Source organism: Falco peregrinus, chromosome Z (genome assembly GCF_023634155.1).
Source record: "Falco peregrinus isolate bFalPer1 chromosome Z, bFalPer1.pri, whole genome shotgun sequence".
NCBI classification, from domain to species: Eukaryota; Metazoa; Chordata; class Aves; order Falconiformes; family Falconidae; genus Falco; species Falco peregrinus.
In genome coordinates this window covers 31,706,098-31,731,135 of record NC_073739.1, presented here as the reverse complement: position 1 = coordinate 31,731,135, position 25,038 = coordinate 31,706,098, and the positions used below count along the sequence as shown (strand labels likewise).

The 25,038-nt window shown below is 47.5% G+C and overlaps 1 protein-coding gene and 1 long non-coding RNA gene across 2 annotated transcripts; one reads left to right on the top strand and one right to left on the bottom strand.

The window, feature by feature from the left end:
* Positions 1–8,230: 8,230 nt before the first annotated feature.
* On the bottom strand, positions 8,231–12,795 carry LOC129782724 (uncharacterized). Its single transcript, XR_008744780.1, has 2 exons — positions 9,495–12,795; positions 8,231–9,274 (listed from the first exon to the last, which is right to left on the bottom strand). It is a non-coding gene; the product is annotated as an uncharacterized LOC129782724 (long non-coding RNA).
* A 683-nt stretch (positions 12,796–13,478) lies between these two features.
* LOC129782721 (protein farnesyltransferase/geranylgeranyltransferase type-1 subunit alpha-like) lies at positions 13,479–22,917 on the top strand. The gene is made up of 9 exons (XM_055790846.1): positions 13,479–13,857; positions 14,934–15,019; positions 15,622–15,736; positions 16,576–16,680; positions 17,419–17,545; positions 17,959–18,107; positions 20,045–20,107; positions 20,614–20,785; positions 22,310–22,917. Exons 1-9 carry the CDS (start codon positions 13,634–13,636, stop codon positions 22,436–22,438), a joined length of 1,170 nt encoding a protein of 389 aa, XP_055646821.1. The 5' UTR covers positions 13,479–13,633; the 3' UTR covers positions 22,439–22,917.
* Positions 22,918–25,038: the final 2,121 nt, after the last annotated feature.

Genomic DNA, 25,038 nt, shown 5'->3' with positions numbered 1-25,038 from the left:
ATCTCACAACATACATCCTGCCATTTCGTCTCTAAAAACTGGATCTCCTGTGCAGGTCCTTTGACTTTACTTTGTTTTATGGCAAAACCGGCTTTCAGATGGATTTGGGTGATTTTCTCCCCTTTCTCGAAAAGTTCTTCTGCTGTATTGCCCCATACGATGATGTCATCAATGTCTTGCAGGTGTTTTGGACCTTCACCCCGTTCCAGTGCAGCGTGGATCAGTCCATGGCAGATGGTAGGGATGTGTTTCCAGTTTCCACCCCTGGGGCAGTCGATTCCAGATGCATTGGACACCTTTCAAGTGAAGGCAAACTGTGGCCTGCACTCTGCAGCCAAAGGGATTGAGAAAAGTGCATTTGCAGTATCAGTGGCGGCGTACAACTTGGCTGCCTTTGATTCCAGTTCATGTTGAAGTTCTAGCATGTCTGGCACGGCAGCACTCAGTGGCGGCACTAACTTCATTCAGGCCACGATAGTCCATTGTTAGTCTCCATTCTCCATTAGGTTGTCACAGTGGCCGTATGGGGGGCTATTAAAGGGTGAATGGGTTCTGCTGAGATTAGTTCTCTGGTTGGCGAACCAGCTCCTGGGTGGGAATCGGTGAGTCTCGGTTGGTGCGGTATTGCCCCCGGTGCACCGTGGTAGAGGCGATCAGCGCCTGCTGTTCCTCAGCTTTCGGTAATCCCCACCACAGAAGGTTCTTCTGAAAGACCAGGCAAGGTAGAAAGCTGCTCGATTTCCTCTGTTTCCAGAGCAGCTATACCACAAGCCCACTGATACCCTTTCGGATCCTTGAAACACCCTCTCCTAAGAGAGTCTATGCCAAGGATACGAGGAGCTTCTGGGCCAGTCCCGATGGGATATTTTTGTCACTCCTTCCCAGTTCAGCCTCCAATACAGTTAGCTGTTGAGATCCCCCTGTCACTCCAGAAATACTGGTTGGCTCGGCCCCTTCATAGCTTGATGGCGTTAAAGTACACCGTGCAGCTGTATCTACTAAAGCTTTATGTTCCTGTGGGTCTGATGTGCCTGGCCGGCAGATCCACATGGTCTGGTAAACGCAGCTATCCGTGTCCTCCGCCTGGCTGCAGGCAGGGTCGCTGTAATCCTGCTTGTAGGATTCTCCACCAGGGTGGCAAGTGGTGCGAAGCGGATGTAGCGTGGAGTAGTTCTGGTCACTTATGTCTTGGCAGAATGGATTAGAATTCCTTTTCACAGGATTGTGGGTAAAGCCAGCTGTATCAGTCTGTCTGGAAAGCTGCCCTCTGGAGACTGGAGCAGCAGCCTTCTTGGAAGACTCTTTATTTATGATTATTTTTCCTTGTAATTAATGCGCCTGTGCCTCCAGGACTGAGGTGGCTTTTCCATCCCACCTCCTCATGTTCTCTCCATGGTCCCACAGGTAAAACCACAGGGTACCCTGTGGTATCTCCTGTGTTCTCCCTCCCAAACAGAAGGGCATCTGTGGTTGATGGCTGAGATGCAGGTCCATACAGGTGAGGAACAGGATATCCTCATCAAGTTGCTGGACCGGTCTCTCCACAGCTGAGGTGATGGAGGTAGAGCCGCTATCTTCATAACTTCATCCACCGTTGGTGCATCGTCTTTTCAACTCATTGTTGCCAGTGAGTTGGCACATGATGATGGTCTGCTCTGTACCAGTTTCTGTCACATGGGCTGCGTGCATAAGGACTTTGCCAGGATCCATGGGTGACCATGGATCATCCTGGTTATAAGAAGTCATGTCTTTCACAGCTAATTCCCTTGAGTGTCCGGTTCTCTGTTGCGGTCCACTTGCCTGCGTGACGTGTGGTACCCTCCTTGTAGGGGTACCTTAACATTTGACAGGAGTCCCTTCCAGAGGCTGAGGGCTTGCATTCCTTTTGCATGCCCTGTCAACGTCTCCTTCTTTAGAAAGTGATCCCAGCTGCTTGGCTTCCCTACCCTCCAATTCTATAGTATTACCCCTGTTATTCTAGCATCGAAGTAACCAGGCGATAAGGTGTTCACCTGATTGACAGGCATAATCTTTCTGCATTATCCCACTGTTCATTCAGAAACAGAAATCGGGAGGTTAACTGTTGTTCTGTTCGCTGCGTTCATCCTGATCCTGTGATGGCCCTGCTTCATCCTCCCCCTTTACAAAATGAGCTGCTTTCCGTTTCCATTTCTTCTTCATATATAGAATCTATACTTCTCCTTCAGTATAGGCGCCACTGATACTGACACTGCCGCGGGAGCCAGAGCAACCACGCGGGAGCTGGAGTAGCCATGAGGTTAGTAGTTAGAATTAGTTGCTTAAATCTCCACCAGGTCCAGGAGGTGCAAACCCCGTTCAGTGTTCCTAGCCAGCAGGGTCACGACCCGCGCTGTGGTGCATCCGACGGACCAAAGATACTCAGAATTGCCAGAAACCCTAAATTTTTCAGTAATTGGCCCCGGGGGGAAGGAGGAGGCTGGGATCCCGCCCATAGGCCGGCTCCCAGGAAAAGGGAAGCCAGAGGTGCAGTTGCTGGCATTTGCCGCCAGGGGCCGCCCGACCCACAGGGGCGACACCACCGCCGAGTGCGCAGGGCACGGTGTTACGGCCCACGAGTCCATCGCATGTAAACCAACGCTGCATAGTACTACACTGGGATGACTTTAGCCCAAGTCTCAAGGAGGACAAACAGCACAACACGTACTGCACGTAAATGAAAGCAGCACTAAGTAGGGCCATCAACTAGTTTAAAATCCGGTGTAGTATTCCCCTAGTAAAGAGGTATTGCAATGAAAGAGTGCAGTGGTAATAGTCTCGGGTCACTGCTGCTGCTGCTGGTAGCCAGGTGCAGTCAAGACATGCATTAAGGCTTAATTACAGAAATGCACCAGTAAAGGGTTCATTTCCTGAAATAAATACATAAAGCTATACCTGCAATTTATAAGGCACAAAACCAATTTCTCATGCCTCGGTTTACCCACTTGTGGTTCCTAACACGGTCACATCAGATGCAGCAGTAATGACTGCAGGTAACTTAGCTACTAAAGTAACCTACTTCTGGTTAGTGCAGGCAGGTGCCGCAGTTGTTGCTTTATGTGGGAGCAGCTACACAACACTGACAGCACATACTATTATTGTATGCAACTATCACCAAGTGTAATTTTGTAATAAAACCAACTTAAAGCATTTGAAATTTTTTAGTGTGTTTCTTTGGGTCTTTAATGTGCATAGTCTGTTCTTCTCAGATGCTAATTGAGATAAAATGCCCCTTTTTAGGGACAATAGATTCTGTCGCATTGAGGTGTCTTGCACTGGAATATTCTCATCCCAGAAACTTTCCGTGCACTTGATGAATTTAGGAGCCTTGAATTCCTATCTGCACAGTTAGGAAAAATGCTTTGAGGACCCTAGAAGAACCGCTTATTTTTTTCTTGGAGTTCTGTTCCGACAGCTGAAAATCTGAATTATTTTTTTTTTCTTCACCCTTTGTAACCAGACCAAACTGAAGTCATAGGACAGAACAGATTATAACTAACTGGTAATGTTACGTATCTTCATTGAACTGGAAGGGAAGGAATGGGTTTATTGGGGACCTTTTTGCGTTAAATGTCTTAACCCTGTGGCTCCTGTAGGGTTTTTGTATCTTTTTCCATGCATATATTCAGCCAAAAAGTATTTTTGCTCCCCTTTGTGAAAGAGAGAAGACATCTTCAGTACAGAACTGCAAAGGGTGCGTGTGCCTGTACAAGAAAACTGCTGCATCTGCCCTGATTTCAGTCGATGGCTATTGTAAACTGGGTTCTTAGCACAGAGTGCTTGTGTGATAGGAAATATTTTCTTGGAGATAATCATAAAGGGAATAAATACTAGTATTTATGTCATAATATGAACAGTCTGTCTGATACTAAACATTAAAATCTGCTGCTGTAATTAAACTGTAGTGGAGATTATTTTAGACACTTGAAATACATTAATGCAATGCATTCTTTAAATCTAGAACAACTCATGGGGAATGGAATTAATAAATGAAAGCTGCGTAATTTTTCCATGTTTTTTCCACTTCCCCAGCAGTAGAGAAAACACGTGACCACGACCACTTAAAATGGACATGAAGTTCAGACTCTTGGAGATTTGTTACCTGCTTTTTTTTTAAACCACATTTGACGCTCCAGCATAGAACAAAAAGTATACATTTCTACCCCCACGAATTGTTCCTGTTTGAAACTACACTAAATACGGGGTACTGGATGTTCAAGGTCTTCAGGACAAAGTAATATATTTGCCGCAGCCAGTCAAGAAAGCTCAGAGAGAGAAAACAGACAAATGCAATCCTTAAAATAAATGTCACCAATGAAGAGGGAAGAGAGTTGCGCCTCTGCATATAGTGTTATTGAGTTCCTGTATCTTTCGTAAACAAAATTGAGACGGTACGTGGAATAAGGCTGAGTATTCTTTATAGACACTGGCATGAATTTCAGTGAAAATAACTCATCCCAAGGTGAGATGATGAACAGTGTCCACTGGGACAGCGTATTTTGGGATGTGGTCTTAGTCACTTGTGGTCTGAGGAAATACCAAGATTTACCCCTGTTGTGGTTCTGTGTCAAGAACGGTGGGCTCTTCTGACAAGACTCAGACTATTTTCTCATGATGTGGCCAACTTGCAGCCTTCTCATTCTTGAAAATGTCTAGATGTAGAGAGTCATCTACTGACAAGGTTAATAGCGCTTTATACTGGTTATACAAGCACAGTGATACTTGCAAAGGTATTGGCACTTCTGAGTTTACCAGTGAAGTAATAACCAGATATGTACTCTAGCAGAAAAATATCTTCTGTAAAACAGATGTCTGACCAAACAAATCATGCAAATCCTAAGAAAACATGCTGGAGACTAAAGTTCGGGGGGGGGGGGGGGGGGGCGGGGGTTGTGGGGAGGGAAACAAGATGGTCATTATGTTTTAACAGAAATTTTCAGGTTTTCTTTCAAATGTTTATGCTTGCTGTCATCTGGATAGCAAAGAAGCTTTAAGCTCTACAGTTCTCTTCAAAAGGCACCTCAGTTCTGTGATAGTCAGCCACACTCAGCAATACGGTGCTGTCAGAGCTGGGAAGACAGGCTGCCCAGCTAGTTTGCAACTGCGGCTACCAAGATTTTCATTTCAAAATGTGTCTGAGACAGAATCTTTCTCATGGAGGTGGGAGCCTGACAAAATGTATGAGCTACAGAGAGAAGAATCTTACAGTAAGTGTTAGATGACTTTAAGCTGTAAACACTACCTACCTATTATCAGTGGAAACACCTGACAATTTGTCATAAGGGCTCATCTCTACAAGGAAACTTACTGTTGTTACTGATTGTGTGTTAGCAATGTGACTCGTGTACAATTTTATTACTGAAGAGCTGTGCCTAAAGGGGAAAATGTGCTGGCACAACTGTCCCTTGTATATCAGTATAATTGAAACATTCAGTGGAGTACGGAGCATGGGAAATAATTTCCTATGACTGCTTTCGTCAGAGGCTGATGTACTTGCCTTGGTATAGCTGTGTCTGTGTCTGCCTAAGCTGTTACTGACTTCTATCTTACTGTCTCCGCAACTCAGCTGACAAACAGCATGCAAGTCCTTCCTAATCTACGCAGTGCAAAACCACCTCGGCGAGCACAGAATGCTTCTGTCTGTTGCTGTCTGTGCTGAGGCAGATTAGGAGCATGCTGCTTAGCTGGACCTTCTGTGGGAGCAGTATCCTCCAGCAGGGAAGCAGCAAGGTTTTTAATCACTCACACCACACAAAACATTTCTGTTCGAGTGCTAGCAGGCAATTCATGCAGTCCAGTGGTGACAAGGAGCTTAAGGAGATACGGGCCCCTACAAGAGCACAAAATGCCTTAAAGCCAGCAAAGGGGTAAGGGAACAACATTAAGTGATGGTGTGGAGTCGTCCCTCGTGGGGTCAAACAAAGGCTTTGCAAGTGCTGGTGGACTTGCCTATATGCAAGTTCAAAATAGGCAGGGGAGACACTGCAGCTGTGGTTTTCTTGCCCTGTGCACGTGAATAGGGAGAGAATTTCTTTATGAACACCTTGAGACACGTCTCAGATGTTACCCCAGATATGGCATGGTGGATGCAATAATATGAACAATGCTCCTGAGTCTAGCTCATGCCCTTTTCTGAACACCAGTGCCTTATGCGTGTTCCTGACATTGTGGGATAAGGTGTGTGCTTTGCACTTTCTATTCCAAGTCTGGGTTTAGTCAGTGATTACCCCTGTGTCTTTTGGGTTGGCAGCATGTTTCCCTAGTGTATCTTCTGCTTAAGGCAGATTGAGTTGGAAAACTTGGGTAAGATGATGTTTGGCTGAGTTCTGGCAAGCCTGTTAATTTGGCAGTACAGCATTTTACTTCTGGTTCATAGAAGTCAAATATCTTTCAGTATTTAGTTTTTCCTTTAAATAACCATCTCTATTAAATATCTCCAAGTGAAAACACTTTCTCTCCCTTTAAGGCTGTAAGGTCAAGCTTTTGGCACAATATATTCTAACAGCAAAGGATAAAAAAATTACACTTGAATGTAAAAACTACATTATTTTTGTCCCATAACAGGTCCTTTCCAGAATCCTTGGCAGTCTGACTGTTCTGTGCAATTCTGGACATGAATAACACTGCCATTTTAAAGTACTCTGTGTATGTTTACATGAGTACACTCGGTATGGGTGCCTACTCAACACAGGTGCAAAGTGCATGAAGTCTGATGCAGAGACTAGAAATCTCTGAAGTAGGCAATAATGTGTTTTTCTCCACAATATGTTACCTAATGCTTAAGTGCTCAACTCACAGTATAAAACTGCCAGTTATTTTGTCTGTTCTTCCTTTCTCTGCTCTTAGCATCCTTTCATCTTAATGCACCATTTGGTTTAAAAACATACACTCTTCGGACACAAGATAATGAAAATTAGGATCCTGTTCCTGGATGAGAAGCGATGCTGTTGGCACTGCTGAGAGAAGGACATGTACAAGTTCCGGGCCTCCCTGTGCCCACTCTGAAAATAATACCTTAACTCTGCAGCCAGGGCAGGCCCTGAATTTGCTTAAAAGGAAAAACAAATATGTATTTTTTTAAAAAAATGTAGCATGTAAAGAGGCTTACAAGTGTGTGCATGTGAAGGGTCAGGACAAAGCTACCAAAATCAAGGGCGTATGCAGTTATTTAGGTTTCTGTAAGTACTTTGCATGAAGAGCTAATAATAGAAGCCTCACCAAATTCAGCTAGGAAACCCACCTCAGGATGTCTAGATGTCCTTGGGCCTAGGACTCTGTGCTCCATTACATGTGTCACCCATTGCTGTTCCTCAAGAAGCCATGGGATGTTAAGTCTACCTAAAATTTCAGCCTTGGGGAATTAAAATCGCTGTGTCATTTTCCTGCTGCTGTGCAGCAGGGGAAGTGGATGTGGATCACTAGATGTGCAAAATTCACCCCAAGTTCCCTGACACTGGCTACCTGGGCAAGCAGAGTTGTCATTAGGACAACTCTTTCTCCATGCAACATCACTAATTTCACACCTGCTGATTAAGCATGGAAGAGCAGCTGCTTGGTAAGTCAATACATAGCACCACAGAGGGTTCAAACGCAAGTATCCCGGGAGGGGTTAAATTGTCATGTTCATTAACAGCTGTTGGTGTTAACGGGAAAGCAATTGTTCATTAACTAAAATGATGTCTCCTCTGACCCTGTTGAGTCCTGGTGTTCTAAAATAACTGTGTGACTACACCCCTCTCCTTGGAAGCATGGGTTTTGAGGCCAGTTTACACCTTTTGGAGACATGTCTCCAATCAGAGTACTACACTCATGCACCTTCACAAGTTGGGCAGTTTCGGTCCCCTAAAGCCAGGCGTGTTACGGTAAGTTTCTCTGGTCCCTCTGTAATGAAGTGCCAGCCATTGCAGACTATTTCTGTAAAGAAGGGTTGAAGGACTCCTGCTTCTTGGAAGTTAGGGGAGGACTAAGGCCTAACTGGGGAAATCCAGCGTGCTGTTGCAGGTCCAAAAGAGGTTGCATTGCTCATCAGGAAGCAGGACTGAGGACTTCAGTGAAGAAGGGGAAAGATGGAACTCTTCCTTATCCACTGGGTTTTTTAGCTTTCACGGTGTTTTGCTACATGCTGGATGTTGCTGTGTGAAAATCCTAACTCCTGGCAACAGGAGTAGGTGCAAATTCCAGCTTTGTCATAAAAAAAAAAAAAAAAAAGAAGTTGGGAGAAAGATAAGACTTTATTTCTCAATGTAGAGGAGTAAAGGTTGAAAATGTGGGTATTCTGAAAGCTCAGAAAGCAGAAAGACACACACAAAAAATGCTTAATAAACTGTTATTTTATAACTCATCTCTTTCAGAGACATGCCTCATGTAGTTCAGGCTGGGTTTCTATGAAAATCAGTTGGATATCATTGTATTGTCCCCGTGTGTGTGCACCTGCCAGCTTTCCCCCCATCCTAATCCCACTCACAAATTTCCAAAAACCTGACAAAACGGGACAGGTCCCAAAACTACTGCCTGCCAAGGTACTACCTCTGTGGTGCTGGCAGCCAGAGGGAAAAAAAAAAGATCCTCTTTCTGTCTCCACCACAATGTGAGTTCATATCTTCCCATCAACCGTCAGAAAAGCCTTTTAGTAAAACCTCACACAAAACTATGCTGGGAGCGTTCTGCTCTGCACAGGACAGAGTTTTTGAAGGTTTTGTGTGGGCATGAAAGTGCGCAGCTGCCAGCTGAGCGCTTTTCACGTCAGGTGGGATCTTTTATAAACCCCTCGTATCTTCTGTGCCTCCTGCATTATAGCTAAAATGGGGCACCAGGAGGGGAAGGGGCTGAATTCTGTACACAACTGTGTTGGCAAGATCTACTCAAGGCACACCCTGGAGCAGAACAGTATCTCTAATACCACATGTCCTACCCTGCACACGGCAAAAAGTAAGACTCCGATGACCCACTGAACGCTCCCCTACAGCCTACCCTGTGGAAAAAAGTTGTAGCGATCATTCCATTTTCAGGTATTCCTCCAGAAGGGGAACTGCCCACGCCATGGGTATGCTGTACCAGCCGCCCCAGGGTATTGCGCTGTGTCACGGCTTCATTCTTGCACTTGCAGTGCCCAACACTCGGTACTTTTAACCAGCGGGCCGATGCGCTCCGTGCTTGGGATGGGCCACACAAGGCTCCGTCCTGTCCCAGCTCTGCTGGCAAAGGTGAGTTCACAGCGCTCTCCCACCTCGGCCAGGCCGAGCGGACGCCTTGTGGGCTGGAGGGAAGAAGCATAAATCACCGCTCCCGCCTGTCCTGCGGAAGCAGCAGCTCCCCTCAAGTCCTGCCGAACTTCCCACCAGCTCTCCCCGCCGCCTCTCCTGCCAGCCCCGCTCGCTGCATCCCTGCGGGCTCAGCATCCCAGCCGGGGCTGCGCCTGCCCCCCACGCCGCCCCTCCCGCCCCGCCGGCCCCGGCCGGGCACCCCGCTGTACTCACCCCGCCGAACTCCTCCCGCCTCGCCGCCGTCCCGCCCCGGCTGGGTTTGAGGGGCTTTGGGGTAGTTCTTGGCTTGTTTTTTTACTTTCGGTTGGTGCACCCACCCGGTGCGGGGCGGGCGGCGGGGCGGGGGCTGGGCGAGCGCGAAGCGGGGCCCCGCGGCGGGGCGGCGCGGACCTGCGGCTCCCTCCGCCCACCGCGCTGCCAGCCGGGGGCGGGGGGAGCGGCTCTTTTGGGGGTCCTCAGGGCCCTGAACACGGAACGCAGAGGGCTAATCGGCCTGGGAGCGCCATCGCCTCCACCCCGCCCGACTGCTCCTGCTGCACGTCTCGCGCTGCATGACCCCTCTGTCACACACACACACACACGAAATAAACCCGGCATTCTCTGGGGCCTGTCGCTGTCAGCGTAACTGTTCTTCCTGCGGTTTTATGTTTTTCGCATCGGTGCCGTTATCTTAGCTGGTGCTACCCTGACAAGGGCTTCGACTGCATCGAGCCAGGGGGCTGTCAAAAAAAGAAATGAGTCATGGCAGCCAGGAAGACCCCCTAGCGCCTGGAGAGCCGGCTCCGGCTGCCGGGAGGAAGCGCATCCTTCATCCCTCGGGCGCGGAGCTGCGGCGGGCATCCCGTCCGAGACCAGAGACCATGCCTCGCTCCCTGCCTTGCCGAGGCATCTCCGCAGGGCAGTGCGCAGCGATCAGGAAACAGTCCTGTCAGCCAGCCCGGCGCTTCCAGAGGTTGGGCCCTCTTTATGCAGGTTTTGACGTTTGCTATCAGTGGTGAAGGGTACTTACTCTGAAAGGGTGGTGCTGCTGGCTGACAGCAGAGCCGATATTCTTCCACCCAGTACAGACGCAAGAACCAAAGGTTTGTATTTATAACGCGCGTATGTCATTCAGAGACAACTGTATCAACACAGAGATATTTGATACCTCCACGGTTCTTCACATGTACTTGTATTTACACACAATCACTGGAAAGCACCAGATCTGCTGCTTGTAACCCAGATGCGGTGGGCAGGGGGGTGCAAGGTGGTGCTCACCCGGGGGAGCGGAGGGAGGAAGAATCCCAGAGGAGGCAGAGGGAACACCCGATGTGCCTCAGTTGAAACGCATGAGTGATAGAAATCACGAAGACGTTGTGCACACAACTCATCTCCTTACTCTACAGCAGGTCATGCCTGCAGCCTTCCTGAGAGGCTCAGCAGGGTACCCACTAGACAGCCTGAATCCAGTCCTCTGCGGCAGTTTAAGTGACCCCTGCCATGCTGGCTCTGTGCCCTTTCCTCCATAGCTACGCTTGCCTGCAGCCCATTTGGAGCAGTGCCCACCTATTGCTGCACATACTGCACCACAGAGCTCCGATTTCTCCCTGAGCTACCAGGCTCCTCCCAAGGCACAAACTAGTAACTGACACTGCAGTGCTGGGACATGACGGATTTATTTATCCTCCGCTCTTTGTGCTTCATCACAGGTCTCATCCGATTTGTTGCCTCTTCTCAAAGGTCCCAGCTGCTGGAGACAGTTTTAAGTAGAAGCTTGGTGTGGGGTGTTAATATTCTCTGTGAAGTGTCGTCACAGATACTAGACTTGTAACATGAACACTTTCCACTGATTACGAACCAGCCGTATGCTGTCAAGCAGATCCGGGCTAAGGCAAGAATCCTGCCTTTGCAGGCCTGACTAAGGCTTTCAGTGTGCCTTGAGGCTGAGAGGACTGACGCTGGCATGCCACAACGAGAGTGTAGTTCAGTAAATTGAATGGAGTGGTTGGAGGCAGATCAGAAGCCTGGTACAGCTTATGGGAGGATATGCTGTGATCCCAAATGGGTTTTTTGGTCTGGTCCGTCATTTTAAAACTCAGTTACACTCATGGGTTTCAAGCTTCCCGAGTTGGCAGACTCCCAAGTTGCTCTCATTAATGACACGACTTGTTTGGAATATGCTTCAGCTTCCTCAAATAGCTTGCTTTTTCTCAGTTACCATTCCTCAAGCCTTTAGAAGGAGTCCACAGACCCAGCAACACACAGGTTCAGACAGAATGCAGAACCTAGTCCCGAGGGCAGAGGGATAGCTTTCCTATCTGCTGCACTACCCATGCCGTCAGCAAGCTATTCTTGGACCAGCTCCATCCAGTGGTGGGCATCGCAGAAGCCCACTGTTGTTTCTTGTCCTGCTATGCCACTCTGAGGAAATAAGCCGATACCGCAGGGTCTGGCTTGCCTGTAACGCATGTTAAATAGCTGGTAAAGATGATAAGCAACGGCGATGGCAGGTCATTCATTACATGTTAGTTCTGGGCAAAACTTGACCAAAAAGTCCAAATCGTTGCTCAAACAGCAGAGCTGATAAACCAGATTTCTTCAAGACCTGTGTCTCAAGTGCCCTTTGCCCCTGGAGAGCTTTCGGTATCTAATGAACTCGCAATGCAACCTTTGACTCTGCAGGTCAGCAACAGTGACTTTCTCATCTGCTCTGCCTCTTACAAAACAGTATTTACTCTTTTGAGGTTTCTGTCATTCGTATGTGCACATTTTTAATACACCTTGTTTCTTATTAGGCCCATCTTGGTTCTTTCTCTTTTTTTTTTAGAATGTTCTGCATTTTCTAACTTTTTTCTTTCACCTAGGTACTGCTGGATATCCTCTCTGCCTCTAGGTACGTCTTTCTCCATTTCGTTTCTGTTCTATTCATAGTCTTACAGCCCAAAGCAACCTTCCACTAGGTTGTTCTGGGTTTTCCCCTCCATTATGATGTTACTATAGTCTCTATTACTGTAATACCCAGAGGCACCAACCAAACTAGGCACTCCAGTTACTGGATGAACATCCTGGCAGAAACAAATGAAGTCTCCAACTGCGCCATTAAAACAGAAAGGGCAGGAAAAAAGGCAGAGAGGCGAGGAAAGCGCAGAGGCCAAGCAACTTCCCAAAGGAAACAACACCGCTCAAGTGACAGAATAACCACCCGCGGGCCCAATTCTTCCTCGCCCCGCACCTTGCCTTTCAACTTGCAGCCATGCCTCCGCACTCCCTCACTGCTGCTCTGGCACCATTCTTCTTTCCACAGAGTCACTGCAATGCGTGGACACACCTACCGCCCTTTCAATTTAAGCACCCCAAAATTAAAGACTTTAACCCTTCCCACCACACACGGAACAGTTTCCCACCTCCCTGAACATACAGCACTGATGCAGATGTGCACATGGCCCTTACTACACATGTGCTCTGGCTGTCGTTAACCCTCCCCTCTCTAAAGCGTCTCAGCAGGCCCTGGATTATGAACCTGCAACACTGGGTCAGCTGCTTTTCCTAACGAGTGGCTTCAGTTCGGCTACTTTGCCCTGGGGACCAACAGCACTTTAGGAGATCTCCTGCCTTACCCCATCTCACGCGCCAGTTACAACTGGCTGTTTCAAAGCCTCCTCTTACTGCCACCTGTTACGGAGACCAGACCCCCCGGTTCAACTCCGAAACGGTGCTGCCGTGTGCGTTTCCACGGGGCGGGGAGGAAACACCGATCACCATGCCCGCAGCACCTGCGCAGCAGCAGTGCCGAGGACGTGCTGTTCGCGGCTCCAAGTCCCCACCTCAGCAACTGCAGCAGCGTCACCCCGAGCTCCCACCGCGCCCGCCCGGCGCCGCTGGCCCCAGGGCCTAGTCCGGGCCTTGCGCCGGCAGGCCCCGGTGCTGCGGTGGGGTGGGGTCTCACAGGAAATACGCTGCTGCGGGCAGGGGGAACGCCTCCACTGCTGGCGTCGCAGGTTCTAGCTTACGGCAGCGACTGCCAAGCACGCAGCGCCGTAGCACAGCCAGCCGCCACCCCAACAACCGGTCAGCGTTACCCCGCGCTGGGGCGCCACCAGCGCTGGCCCCGCCGGTCCCTCACGTTTCCGCCAGGGGACGGTGGAAGGGGAGGAGCAAACTGGAGCACGCCAGACCCGAGCGCCGGCTCGCCTCCCGCCGCCTCCTCCGGTACGTTCCCGGCGATTAATGAGCAGAGCCGCGAATTAATACTCTCGGCGCGGCCCCCGGGCGCTGCCGGTACCGGTTACTGGTCGGGGGGCAGCCGTCCCGCCCGCTCGGCGCGCCGCGGTCCCGGCCGCGCAGCCCCCTGCCCTCCATCCCAGGCGGGGGCGATGGAGAGCCACGCGGCCGCTCTGCCCTCCGCCGCGGCGCCCGCCTCTCTGGTTTCACCAGGCCCCGGAAGCGGCAGCGGGGCGATGGCGGCAGCGGGCCCGGCGGCAAGGCCGGCGGCGGCGGAGCTGCAGCCGGAGAAGAACGGCGGGGAGCCGGAGGGCGGCTTCGGGCAGCTGCTGGAGGAAGCGGATGCGAGGGAGGACGCCGGCTACGTGCCCTACAGGTACGGCCGCGACAGCGCAGCCCTCGACCGGCCGGGATGGGGCTGCGGCGGCGCGGAGCCTCGCTCTCGCCACGGCCGTGGCAGCCGCCCCCGCTGCTGGGGCGGCGGGAGGAGAGGGCCGGCTACTGTCCGTGCAGGGCCGGCCCCGCGGGCGGAGGAGGGGGAGGAGAGGCTGAGCGGGACGGCGGCGGGCAGGGCAGGGCCGGGCCGGGCCGGGGCGGCGGGCAGGGCTGCGGCGGCGGCGGGCAGGGCAGGGCAGGGCAGGGCAGGGCAGGATGGTGATTTGAAGAATCGGTCCCCAATATTCGAGCGAGCGAGGTGATCTTTATTCGGCAGCGCTGGGTGCATGGGGGATCGCTCCACCAAAGGCATGCACACCGAGGGAACCTTTCAGCCCCCTCTTTATACAAGTCACTCGTGTCTATTCATTAACTTTCCGGGAACACCTTAACATCTCTCACACCTGGACGATTGGCACATTCCATTCAAGGGCCTAGTATATCTTCACGTTAACAACGTGAACATATCTCGTGCCTGCGCGATGTCCTGGAGGAGTTGTCTCTACGCAGACTCTGTTCCTTAGCGGCCATGTTCGAAGCCTCCATCTTCGCTGCGTTGCATGTACAACAGGAATCTAAGACTTAGCAGTCTGTGCATCCGTCATGTGGCAGTAAGGGTCCTTGGACATCTCCCGACTTTAACTAAACATAGTTGCGTCATCCTTGAGATAAGCGGTACAGCATGCACTGTTCAGGCGGCGGTGCCGGCGGCTGGAGCGGGAAGCCTCGGCAGCCGCTCGGCGCTGCGAGCGCCGCGATCCGCTCCTACCCGAGGCACCGCGGGGCAGCTGGGGCCGTCCTCCGCCAGGCGACCTTGTGACTGAATTTTCATGTGGTCGCCTGTGTCGGTGCCTCCTTTCCTCGAGTTCACGCTGGTCTGTGCTACAGGCAATAATACAGTGGCAATAATGGGGACCGGTGGGAACAGGGGTGTGTTACTGGACGTAGATCTCTGCATGTAGCTTTGCATTTTTTGCTTCTTGGAAGCACTGAAAAGACAAAAACATGTGTTTACAGGGTCAGGAAGGAATGGGCAGATATTGAACCTATCCCTCAGAACGACGGGCCAAATCCTGTTGTTCAGATCATCTACAGTAAAAAATGTAAGTTTTAAATACATTCTGCTTTGAAAACCAAAGGCGGTTGAATTGATATCGGTCCTTGGTGGTGTGAAAGCGAAACTTCATGTTTTGGGTAATATGTTTTCTAGAGGAGCACACTGGAAAAATCAATATTCATCCTGTTACGGTGGTTGTGTGTGCTGTTTTCACCAAGCATCTCTAAAGCTGAATCTTCATCTGAGATGTGAATAGCCAAGGTTTTATTTTAAAATCATATGGCTTAAGAGGCAATACAGCAGATTGGCTGGCTCACATAATAAGGCATTTCTAGCCCACAAGTGGAAGACCGACAGACATATGAAGGTCCTGCATCTGGGGAAGTAATGTGAGTAAGCAGCAAGGCGTTTTTCTGATGGCTTTGCATATGGTTTGGATGGTGTATTTTTAAGAAATTTTGGTAGGCTTTGGGTATGCTGGTATCGTTTAGAACTTTCCACCCATAGTGCTGTCAGGCCAATCTGTAGCTGTCATTTTAACATTTATAAAGTCCACAAAATAGGAAGTAGTATCAAAGGATTATTAACCTTACACGCTAATCAGGCAGTTGTCTTATAGCCTTCAATAAGATGCTGTTATCTATTTAGTTCAAGACGTCTATGATTACTTCCGGGCGGTTCTGCAGCGGGATGAGAGAAGCGAAAGAGCTTTCAAGTTAACAGCAGATGCCATTGAGTTAAATGCTGCAAACTACACAGCATGGTAACTGATAATCTTGGGATTATTTCTGTTGTCGTTTGATTGCTGACCTCTTACGTGTTTTATAATTTTGTTAGTCTGATCAGCGTATGACTAGTTGAGTTTATGCAGAGGACTAGTGTAGACTTCCAGTGAGCTTCTGAAGAAAGTCTTTGTTCAGTATTTTCCATGTCTTATTTTGATTTAGTGGTTTTCTTTCATTTGGCTTAGAGGATATTATCAATCAAGGTCACGATTAGGCACAAAAAGAACTTTGATGTTTAACATTAGGTTGCTTACCTGATGACACAGCCTTGGCAAAATGCTGAAGATGGCCTCTGTTGACTCCAAGAAGAGGCACAAAAGCATGATAGCTGCCGTTTCCTGCGAAATAACTGCATACTTACTAAATGGTGCATTTTAGGTTAGTGTTCATTTAGATCATGAATAAACAGTGAATTTCTGATGTTCAGAGCAGGGCCCTGTAACATGTTTATGCCAACAACTACCTCTTTGTATGTCTTTATTTGACTAACTTGCATGAGGTCAGAAAGTTTACATTTCTTTAGCGCATAATTCATGGTTTCCGTGATGATAAGTACTCCTGTGGCTTGGCAGAGGTTCATTGGAAACAGGATCGCTGTGAACTTAGATAACATGCTGGTTTAACCAGCTGTATTCCAGTTCTCCCCTGTTTGATAATTGAATGGCCTTCAGCAGACCTGGATATGTGGTTTAGTTTTTTGCAGTCTTTTTAACTCATTATTTGTTAGAAAAACTGTGAACAAAGGTTATTCTGTGTTCCTCTCTGTGAATTTTAGGAGAGCCCTGTTGCAGTGTCTGAATGCTTGACTTTTGCACAGGCATTTCCGGAGAGTCCTCCTGCGGTCTTTGGGAAAGGATCTTCATGAGGAACTGAAGTACATTACAGCTATCATTGAAGATCAGCCAAAGAACTACCAAGTCTGGTAAAATCATGTTTTACTCTCAGTTCTTAACACTTTTGCGGGTAACTTTTGCTTTGTAAATTGGCTAGAGTAATTTGTGATCATTGATGCTAAAAGTTATTGAAAGTTGCTGCCTGCATCTACTGCAGTGGCGGTAGCGGAGGAGTTACATGGAGTTGCATCAGCATCACTGCCAAAGGCCTCTTTAGCAGTTTGTTCTAAAAGTGATTATGACATGCAAAAAAGGCCTTGTTTTCATTTCGATTTTTAAGCTGTCAAAATAAGCCTGACAGACCAAAAAAATGACTGATGAAAAGGCAAACAAAAAGACAAATAGAAAAAACTATTTTTTTCTTTTATTGGCTCTTGGGGTTTGCTTACCTGTTGTTTTTTGGGGGGAATAGGAAAAGCAGCAGGGTTGTTATTGCTAGAGAAATAACATAGTAGTAGAAAATTTTACTCTGCTGAAGGCTTTGGCCAGGAGTGTTAAAAGTGGGAATGTTACTTCAAGTAAACATCACTTGTCTAAAAGGAGGTGATTGGCCAATGTGTATGCGTAGTTAGAATTTGTTATAGGATAGGTATGCGTCAAATATATCTCAGGCACAAGTGAAATGTTTCGGTATGTTTGATTTGAAGTGTTTAACTAGTGTTTTGTTCCTGAGTAGTACGGTTGTTGCGTGCTGTTTGAATACAGACCACACATCATAAAAATTTTTATAGACTATTCTAAAAATAGTTTTCTCCTCTTGTCCTTAGGCATCACAGACGGATGTTGGTGGAGTGGCTGCAGGATCCATCCGAAGAGCTTGAGTTCGTAGCTGACATTCTTAAGCAAGATGCCAAAAATTACCATGCATGGCAACACAGACAGTGGGTTATTCGGGTATCGTATCCAACATTGTATTCAGAATTACTGAGACTCACTAAATAACCTGCTCAGGCTGTAGAGTTTGGTTTCTTAAATACAATCGGAATTCCATTTGGCACTTTGTTTCTTAAGGCTGAGGGGGGAAAACCAGTTGTATTTTAATGTGTGGTAGAGGTTAGCTATAAACTTGCCTTTTAAGAAGCAAGTTCAAAAAGGTCTTTTCTTGTTTGCTTGCTGTTCCGTGTGTGAATTTAATGAAGAGCTAATACCCTTGTGTGCAGCTGAATAGCGTATCATGTTCCTCGTTCACCCATCCTTAATTTATTTCTTTTAAAAAGTCTCTGTATCTAACGTTCAGAGACCTCAGGAGCAAGGAGAATATATAAAACTCTGGATTGTGACATTGTCTCTTCCTTCCCTTGCCACAGGAGTTCAAATTATGGGACAATGAACTAGAATATGTAGACCAGCTTTTGAGGGAAGATGTGAGAAACAACTCGGTTTGGAACCAACGACACTTCGTAATTTTCAGCACCATCGGCTATGATGACCCAGTAGTCCTAGACACAGAAGTCCAGTTAGTAATGCTTTTCATGCTCGCATTCAGCATTCTCCATTATATGGAAGCAAAGGAATATTTTGACAGTCCCTGTGGGCTTGTCTTTCCTGGTTTTATTGCGGTTTCTGGGCTCACTCTCGTGGATGGCAGATCAAGTGTTGGTGCATATATAGCTTGCTTCAGTACTACTGACTTGTTGAGCAGTACAGAAGCAAGCTATGCTTACCCTGGGCAAGGCGTTCTCGTGAGTCTGTGTTCCGACCCAGTTTATTGTGCAAACAAAACTTTTGGCTTTTTGTAGTCAGCTAGCTGTAGTGGAACAACCTGCAGATGTGTGGCACTGGAAACGTCGTGAGCTGTGCTGTTCAGTAGTGTCTTACGTCCTACCCTAGAAAGCTTGGAAGGAGAGGCACTCTGTGTTGTGATAAACTGCTGTTTCAGTACTACAGTAGCCACAATGATTTAAAGATAAGATGGGCGTGGCTTGTAGGAAGAGGAATTGCCTTTTGTGAGGAGTTTGATACAGCTGGAAAAAGAAAGGAGCTTTCAGGGGTTTGTGGTCAGTGCAACAACAAATGTCTCTGTGAGTTGGCCAGTTTGGAGGACAGTGAGCTTTGGAAACTGTTTCAAAGCTGCACGTTTGTAACTGAAGACAAACTGGGCTTCTAGACATTTATTTTACAGCTGATGGTGGTAAAGGAATCTTCCTGGTATGGTTTTCTTATCTCAGACCGCTGGCCAGGATTGATGGTTAGGAGAAGCTGTTTGTCTAAAGCAAAGGAGCAATGAGGAGAAGTTCCTGCAATTATTTGGAGTTACTCTTCAGAAGAAATACTGGGTCTCTGAATAGGTCCATTGGTACGTTGTTCGTAGAGGATCCCAACCCTCATCGCCTTCTGTGGTTGTCTTTGCAAACTGCTCTAAGTTGTACTTCTCTTCCAGTCTATAACTTCTCTGCAGATTAATAAATCTGAGCTATTTCTATGACTTAGGCTCGGATATTTACAGCTTTTTCTCTCCAGAGGTTGCATCTAAACATCCTCCCTTGATCTGTTTATACATGGTGCTGTGTTCAAGTTAATTAGATACCATCTAAAGAATCAGACTGTCTAAGGTTAAGACTTCAGGGATGTCATTATAGAACTGTAGCTGGGCTGCTTGTTGCTTGATAAACTCGGTCTTGGCCATAGTGACTGCAGAAAGTTAAAATGTGGGGGTTTTTTTCTTCAGTATTGCTTATAGAACTTTTTGTCAGTATTTGTTGTCTCTGAAAATCAGGTGAATGATTACGCTGGTGAAGGGCAGAAGGTAAAGTCTGTTTTGTGAAGATGAAATGTGGCTTTGCAAAAGTATGGCAGATGTCTCTTGTTGCTTTGCTTTCAGAGGAGTTGCCTAATTGTTACTTTCAAAGAGCTGCTGCAGAAGGCTGTGTGAGCTGAAAGCTCAAGCTTTGCCTTTCTGCAGTTTGCTCAAATACAGCCTCGTGAAAAAGGTTTTGCAAATAGGTACAGAACATTTTGAATAGGTACATAGTTGAGATGATCTTGCACTCATATAAACATAGCTCAACCTGGGCTTCAGTTACTCTAGCCCTTTTCAGCCCCTTGCCATTTCTGAGCATTAAGGCACAAGTTATTCCTTTAGCATACCAGGACAGTGTATCGTGTTTTTTCTTAGTGCAATTGCTCATAATTTCAAGAACTGTTTCATTATTGTATAAAATGCAGCAAATGGAAGACTTCAGAGTCTAAAACAGTTCTGTCAGTGTCTGTTGGTCTGGGACTGGCGGTGATTGTATTGCAAGGCATTTTTGATCTGTGACCCAGATGAGATGATCTGCAAAAAGTCTCTGAATCAGAGTAGAGGATGTGTTTGGGAGTGTCTGAGCACATGCCAGTAATTTCTGACTGCACTGTTAGTGGCTGCGTTCCTGACCTATTGTCTTTTTCTCACAGATACACTCTTGAGATGATCACGGCAGTGCCACATAATGAGAGCGCTTGGAACTATTTAAAAGGGTGAGGTATTCTTCTCTGTGGGGCAAAGAGAGTATCTGTAGAAAGTGTCTTACGCCTAGCTCTTAACTAGAAAGAGCTTGTTGCTGTTCATTCTAGTGTTGTGGGCTTAAGCAGGGAGGCGAAAGCTTGCTCAAAGGCTTAATACATCAACCTAATTTCTCTGTAACTGTCCGCTAAGTTTCTGGCCCTGTAGTTCTTGTGGGAGATTGCAAGTGCTTCGCATGCTTTTAAAAACTTGGCCTGTGATGTTACTGGGTTCAAGAGCCTAGAGTAGGAAGCAGTGAGCATGCTTTCAGTCTTAGTTTCTGCTCAGTTGAGCATGCCTGTATTTAGCCTACTGCCACATTAAGCTGTATTACTGCTGCATGCTGCTTACTTTCTGCCTTACTTGAGTTTGCACCCTTGTTTCAAAACTGATCTCTAAATAAAGGAGTCATAACCAAAATTGAATTCTTCACACCGTATTTCCCGGCATTACGTTTCAAGCCTATTAACCTCTGTTCTAGGATTCTACAGGATCGTGGTCTTTCTGAGTATCCAAATCTGTTAGAGCAGCTGTTGAATTTGCAGCCTAGCCACAGTTCACCCTATCTGATTGCCTTTCTTGTGGACATATATGAAGATATGCTTGAGAACCAGTGTGATAACAAGGAAGAAACACTAAACAAGGCATTGGAGGTACGTTTTGAGAGGTTGGGTTTGCTTCTCAGGAATGCTATCTGTTGCTCTCTTGGTTTATATCCTGACAAAATGAGATTGATTTTCATAACTAGAGCAGGTTATTTGTCAATCTCAGGAGCTCTGTGGGGAGTTGAACTTGAAAGCCAGATAATCCCAAGAGTCTCATGAACTTTTCTGTAAATAGTAATTTGCCAGTTACAAAATCACTGTAAGTTTTCTTCACCTGGTGGCGAAGGAAGGTTCCTAACACTGCCTGCGGAAGAAAGGAGATACTTGAACAATCAAGGAGGTTCTGATGCTAACTTTGTAGTCCAAAATCACTTACCTGCAGGCTAGTGAATCTTGCCTCAAGTATCTGTATCTAAACTCCCTTTGCACTTCTTAGGTCTTTCCAAGAAAGCTGGCAGAATTAGCTTAAAGGCTAGTAGGCACTGGGGACATTGTGAGGAATGTCAGGCACCATTTCCTACAGAGAATAAATGACTCGTAGCAATGTTGTGTATTCCCTGACCTGCACATTTGGGGAGATCCGTGTGGTTTGCAGTGTAGTTTTTACATTACTTTTTTACTTTTTTACTTTTACTTTTCATTCACTGTGGAACAGACTGGAACACAGTGTAAGTAGAGCTGCCGTTCTCACATGGAGTCTGTATTCCAAAGTTTGTCAACACTTTTCCTTTGTTGTGTTCTACAACCAGAGTATAAATAAGTGCAGTTGTACCTCACAGCTTGGTGTCCCTTTATACTGTCTCTCTGAGTTTGACTTCTTCATCTATTTAGGCATGGAATCTCCTGTTTCGCAACTCTCATTCACTGACCAGGGCAATGCCCTCTGCATTATCAAAGGGAATTGACTAGAAGACTTGCACAGTGTTCATAGCATATACCTTTTACACAGCACATCCTGTGAGCGGGGTTGACTTCTGTGCCTCGCTGCTTACCCAAGTCGAAATAAAACAAATCAGAATGTGTAGAAATAGCGTGCGGCACCAGCTTTAACATGTCGTGAGAGAAGGTTACTGACTTGCATGGAGAATCCTTTTGGGACAGTATGCTGAGGGAAAAACCATAAACAAAATACCTCCTGTCAGTCCACTGGCAGTACTGGAGATTTAAGAGCAGGATGTTCCCCCGCTGTTTTGAATGAAGTGGTTTACAGCTACTGGACCACTGAAAGACAGTCAGGTTTGTCAGGAAGTCCCAAGTACGCTGTAGTGTACTGCAGGCTGAATAGCCTGGGATAGATGACGAGTGGTGGGCACAGAAAGGAGTCATGGGGAAGCAGTTGCAACTGAAGTAGGACTGGGGAGGTTTGTGCAGTGTCAGACTGGTTGACTATCAATTGGAATTGATACCGGTTTGAGGTCACTGGACAGTTGCAACTGGTGAATAAAACAAGTGTTGCTAAGAAAGGTGTTTTAATACTAGCTTAATCCTATATTGCCTGTGTTTTTATAAAGATAATTAAGAATTCCATCAGCTTTTGGTGTAACACTCCAATGTCTCAATTGTCTTTCGTAGTTGTGTGAAATTCTAGCTAAAGAAAAAGACACCATCCGGAAGGAATACTGGAGATATATTGGAAGGTCCCTTAAGGACAAGCACGGCTCAGGCACTGAACAGAGCATGCTGACAGACAAACAGCAGTAACTGAATTTGGAAGAAAACTGCTCACCACCTGCTGACTGATGCCTGGCCAGCCCCCAAGGAATGATCAGCAGGTGCCGGCCAACCCCCAGTCCCCAGTTTGTATACTGAGCGTGACATCCCATGGTATGGAATACCTCTTTGGCTAGCTCAGGTCAGCTGTCCTAGCTGTGCCCCCTCCCAGTTTCTTGTGTCCCTCCAGCCCTCTGGCTGGCAAGGCCTGAGAAACTGTGAAGTCCTGGAATTAACATAAACATTACCCAGCAACAATTAAAAACCATCAGTGTTCTGTCGACATTGTTCTCGCATCGTAGCCAAAACACAACACTTTACTACTTACTAAGAAGAAAATTAACCTTATCCCAGCCAAAACCAGGACAGTATCCACCCCTTATTCCATACCATTTATGTCATGCAGCATTTTCCAATACGTAACCACATCTCCTGTCTTTTAATATAAATACACGGATATCATTCCCTTAGTCTGTGGACCATCCTTCTGAAGTCCGCTGCGTTCATTTAGTCCGTGACATTGGGCTTCATCTGTTACAACAGTCTGTCCAGGTGGGAAAGATGGTGTGAGTTGTTGGATTGTTGTGTCTTGGAGGCAGTTCTAATTCTATTAGAGCTGCCCTGATCTGGTTTCACCAAAGTCATTCTTCATTGGTGTGACAGTTGAAAAGGACTCGGGTTCAAATCCAAAGTGGTAGAGATGGCACCACAAGGCACTCAGTGTACTAATAGGCATATAGAAATGACAATATACAATACTGTGTAACAATTAACATCACACAACTTAATTAATTGGCTGTTTTCACCCAAAATCAAATCCCCTTGAGGCACACATCAAACTTCCCCATCCTTCCGTATTACCTAGTAAGTGCTCCCGGGTCCATTAGCAAAAGCGGTCCCACAAGTGTGTTTGCCTTTGCCTGAGGCAGGAATGACCCAGACTGTGTTCCCAGACATAATGTTAAGGTGGACTGCTGGAACTGTGTCCCTTTCTACAGCATGTAGAAGCTTTGGTTGGGCGGGTCCAGCTTGTCTGATAGGTCCTGTGGTGTTGACTAACCAGGTGGCCTTTGCTGAGTGTGTATGCCAGTGTTTGAAAGTTCCACCACCCTTTGCTTTCAGTGTAGTCTTTTAACAGTCCGTTACATCACTCAGTTTTCCCAGAGGCTGGTGCATGGTAGGGAATATGATACACACGCTCGATGCCATGCTCTTTGGCCCAGGTGTTTACGAGACTGTTTCAGAACAGTCTCTGTTGTCTGATTCTGTTCTGTTCTGCTCTTTCTGGGGTGCCGTGTCATCCCAAGACCTGCCTTTCAAGGCCCAGGATGGCGCCTTTTCAACCTGTGGCATGGGGCACAGGGTATGTTTCCAGCCATCTGGTGGTTGCTTCCACCATTGTAAACACAGGGCGTTTGTCTGGGTGAGTCTGGGGGAGTGCAATATAGTCAGTCTGCCAGGCCTCCCCGTACTGTTATTTCAGCCATCATCCTCCATACCACAGAGGCTTTTAACTGCTTGGCTTGCTTAATTGCAGCACATGTGTCACATTTGTGGATTACCTGTGCAGTAGCGTCCGTGGTTAAGTCCACCCCTCGATCCTGGGCCCACCTATATTTTGCATCTCTTCTTTGATGGCCTGAGGTGTCATGGGTCCACCGAGCTATAAGTAACTCACCCTTACGTTGCCAATCCATATCCACCTGAGCCACTTCAGTCTCAGCTTCTTGATCTACCTGCTGGTTGTTTCGGTGTTCTTCAGTGGCCTAGCTCTTGGGTACGCGAGCATTTACGTGACGTACTTTTACAACCAGGTTCTACCCCCCTCCCCGAGCAGCAATATCTTGCTGCAGTGTGGCAGCCCAGATGGGTTCACCTCTCTGTTGCCAATTACTTCGCTTCCATTGCTGCAGCTGCCCCCACAGGGCATTTGCCACCATCCATGAGTCAGGATAGAGTTAAAGCATCAGCCACCTTCCTCATTCAGCAACCTCTAAAGCCAGCTGGGTAGCTTTCACCTCTGCAAACTGACTTGATTCCCCTTCAGCAGATTCTGCATCATGTCACAGGGGTCTCCATACAGCCGCCTTCCACCTCTGTTGCTTTCCTACCAATACCACAGGACCCATCGGTAAATAAAGCATACTTCTTTACGGTCAGGCAGTTCATGGTACGATGGGGCTTCTTCAGCACGTGTCACCTTTTCTTCTGGTGACATCCTGAAGTCTTTGCCTTTTGGCCAGTCCATAAGAATTTCCAAGATTCCTGGATGATTGGGATTGCCTATCTGAGCTCGTTGTGTAATCAGCGTGACCCACTTACTCCACCTAGCAGCAGTTGCATGATGTGTAGAGGAGGCCCTCCCTTGAAACCTCCATCCCAGCACTGGTAACCGGGGCGCCAGAAGGAGCTGTGCTTCACTACTGATCATTTCCAAGGCAACTCGAACCCCTTCATAAGCTGCCAGTATCTCTTTTTCAGTTGGAGTCTGGTGGGCATCAGATCCTCTCTATCACCGATGCCAAAAGCCCAAGGACTGACCTTGAGTGTCCCCTGGTGCTTTCTGCTAGGTGCTCCAGGCAGGGCCATTC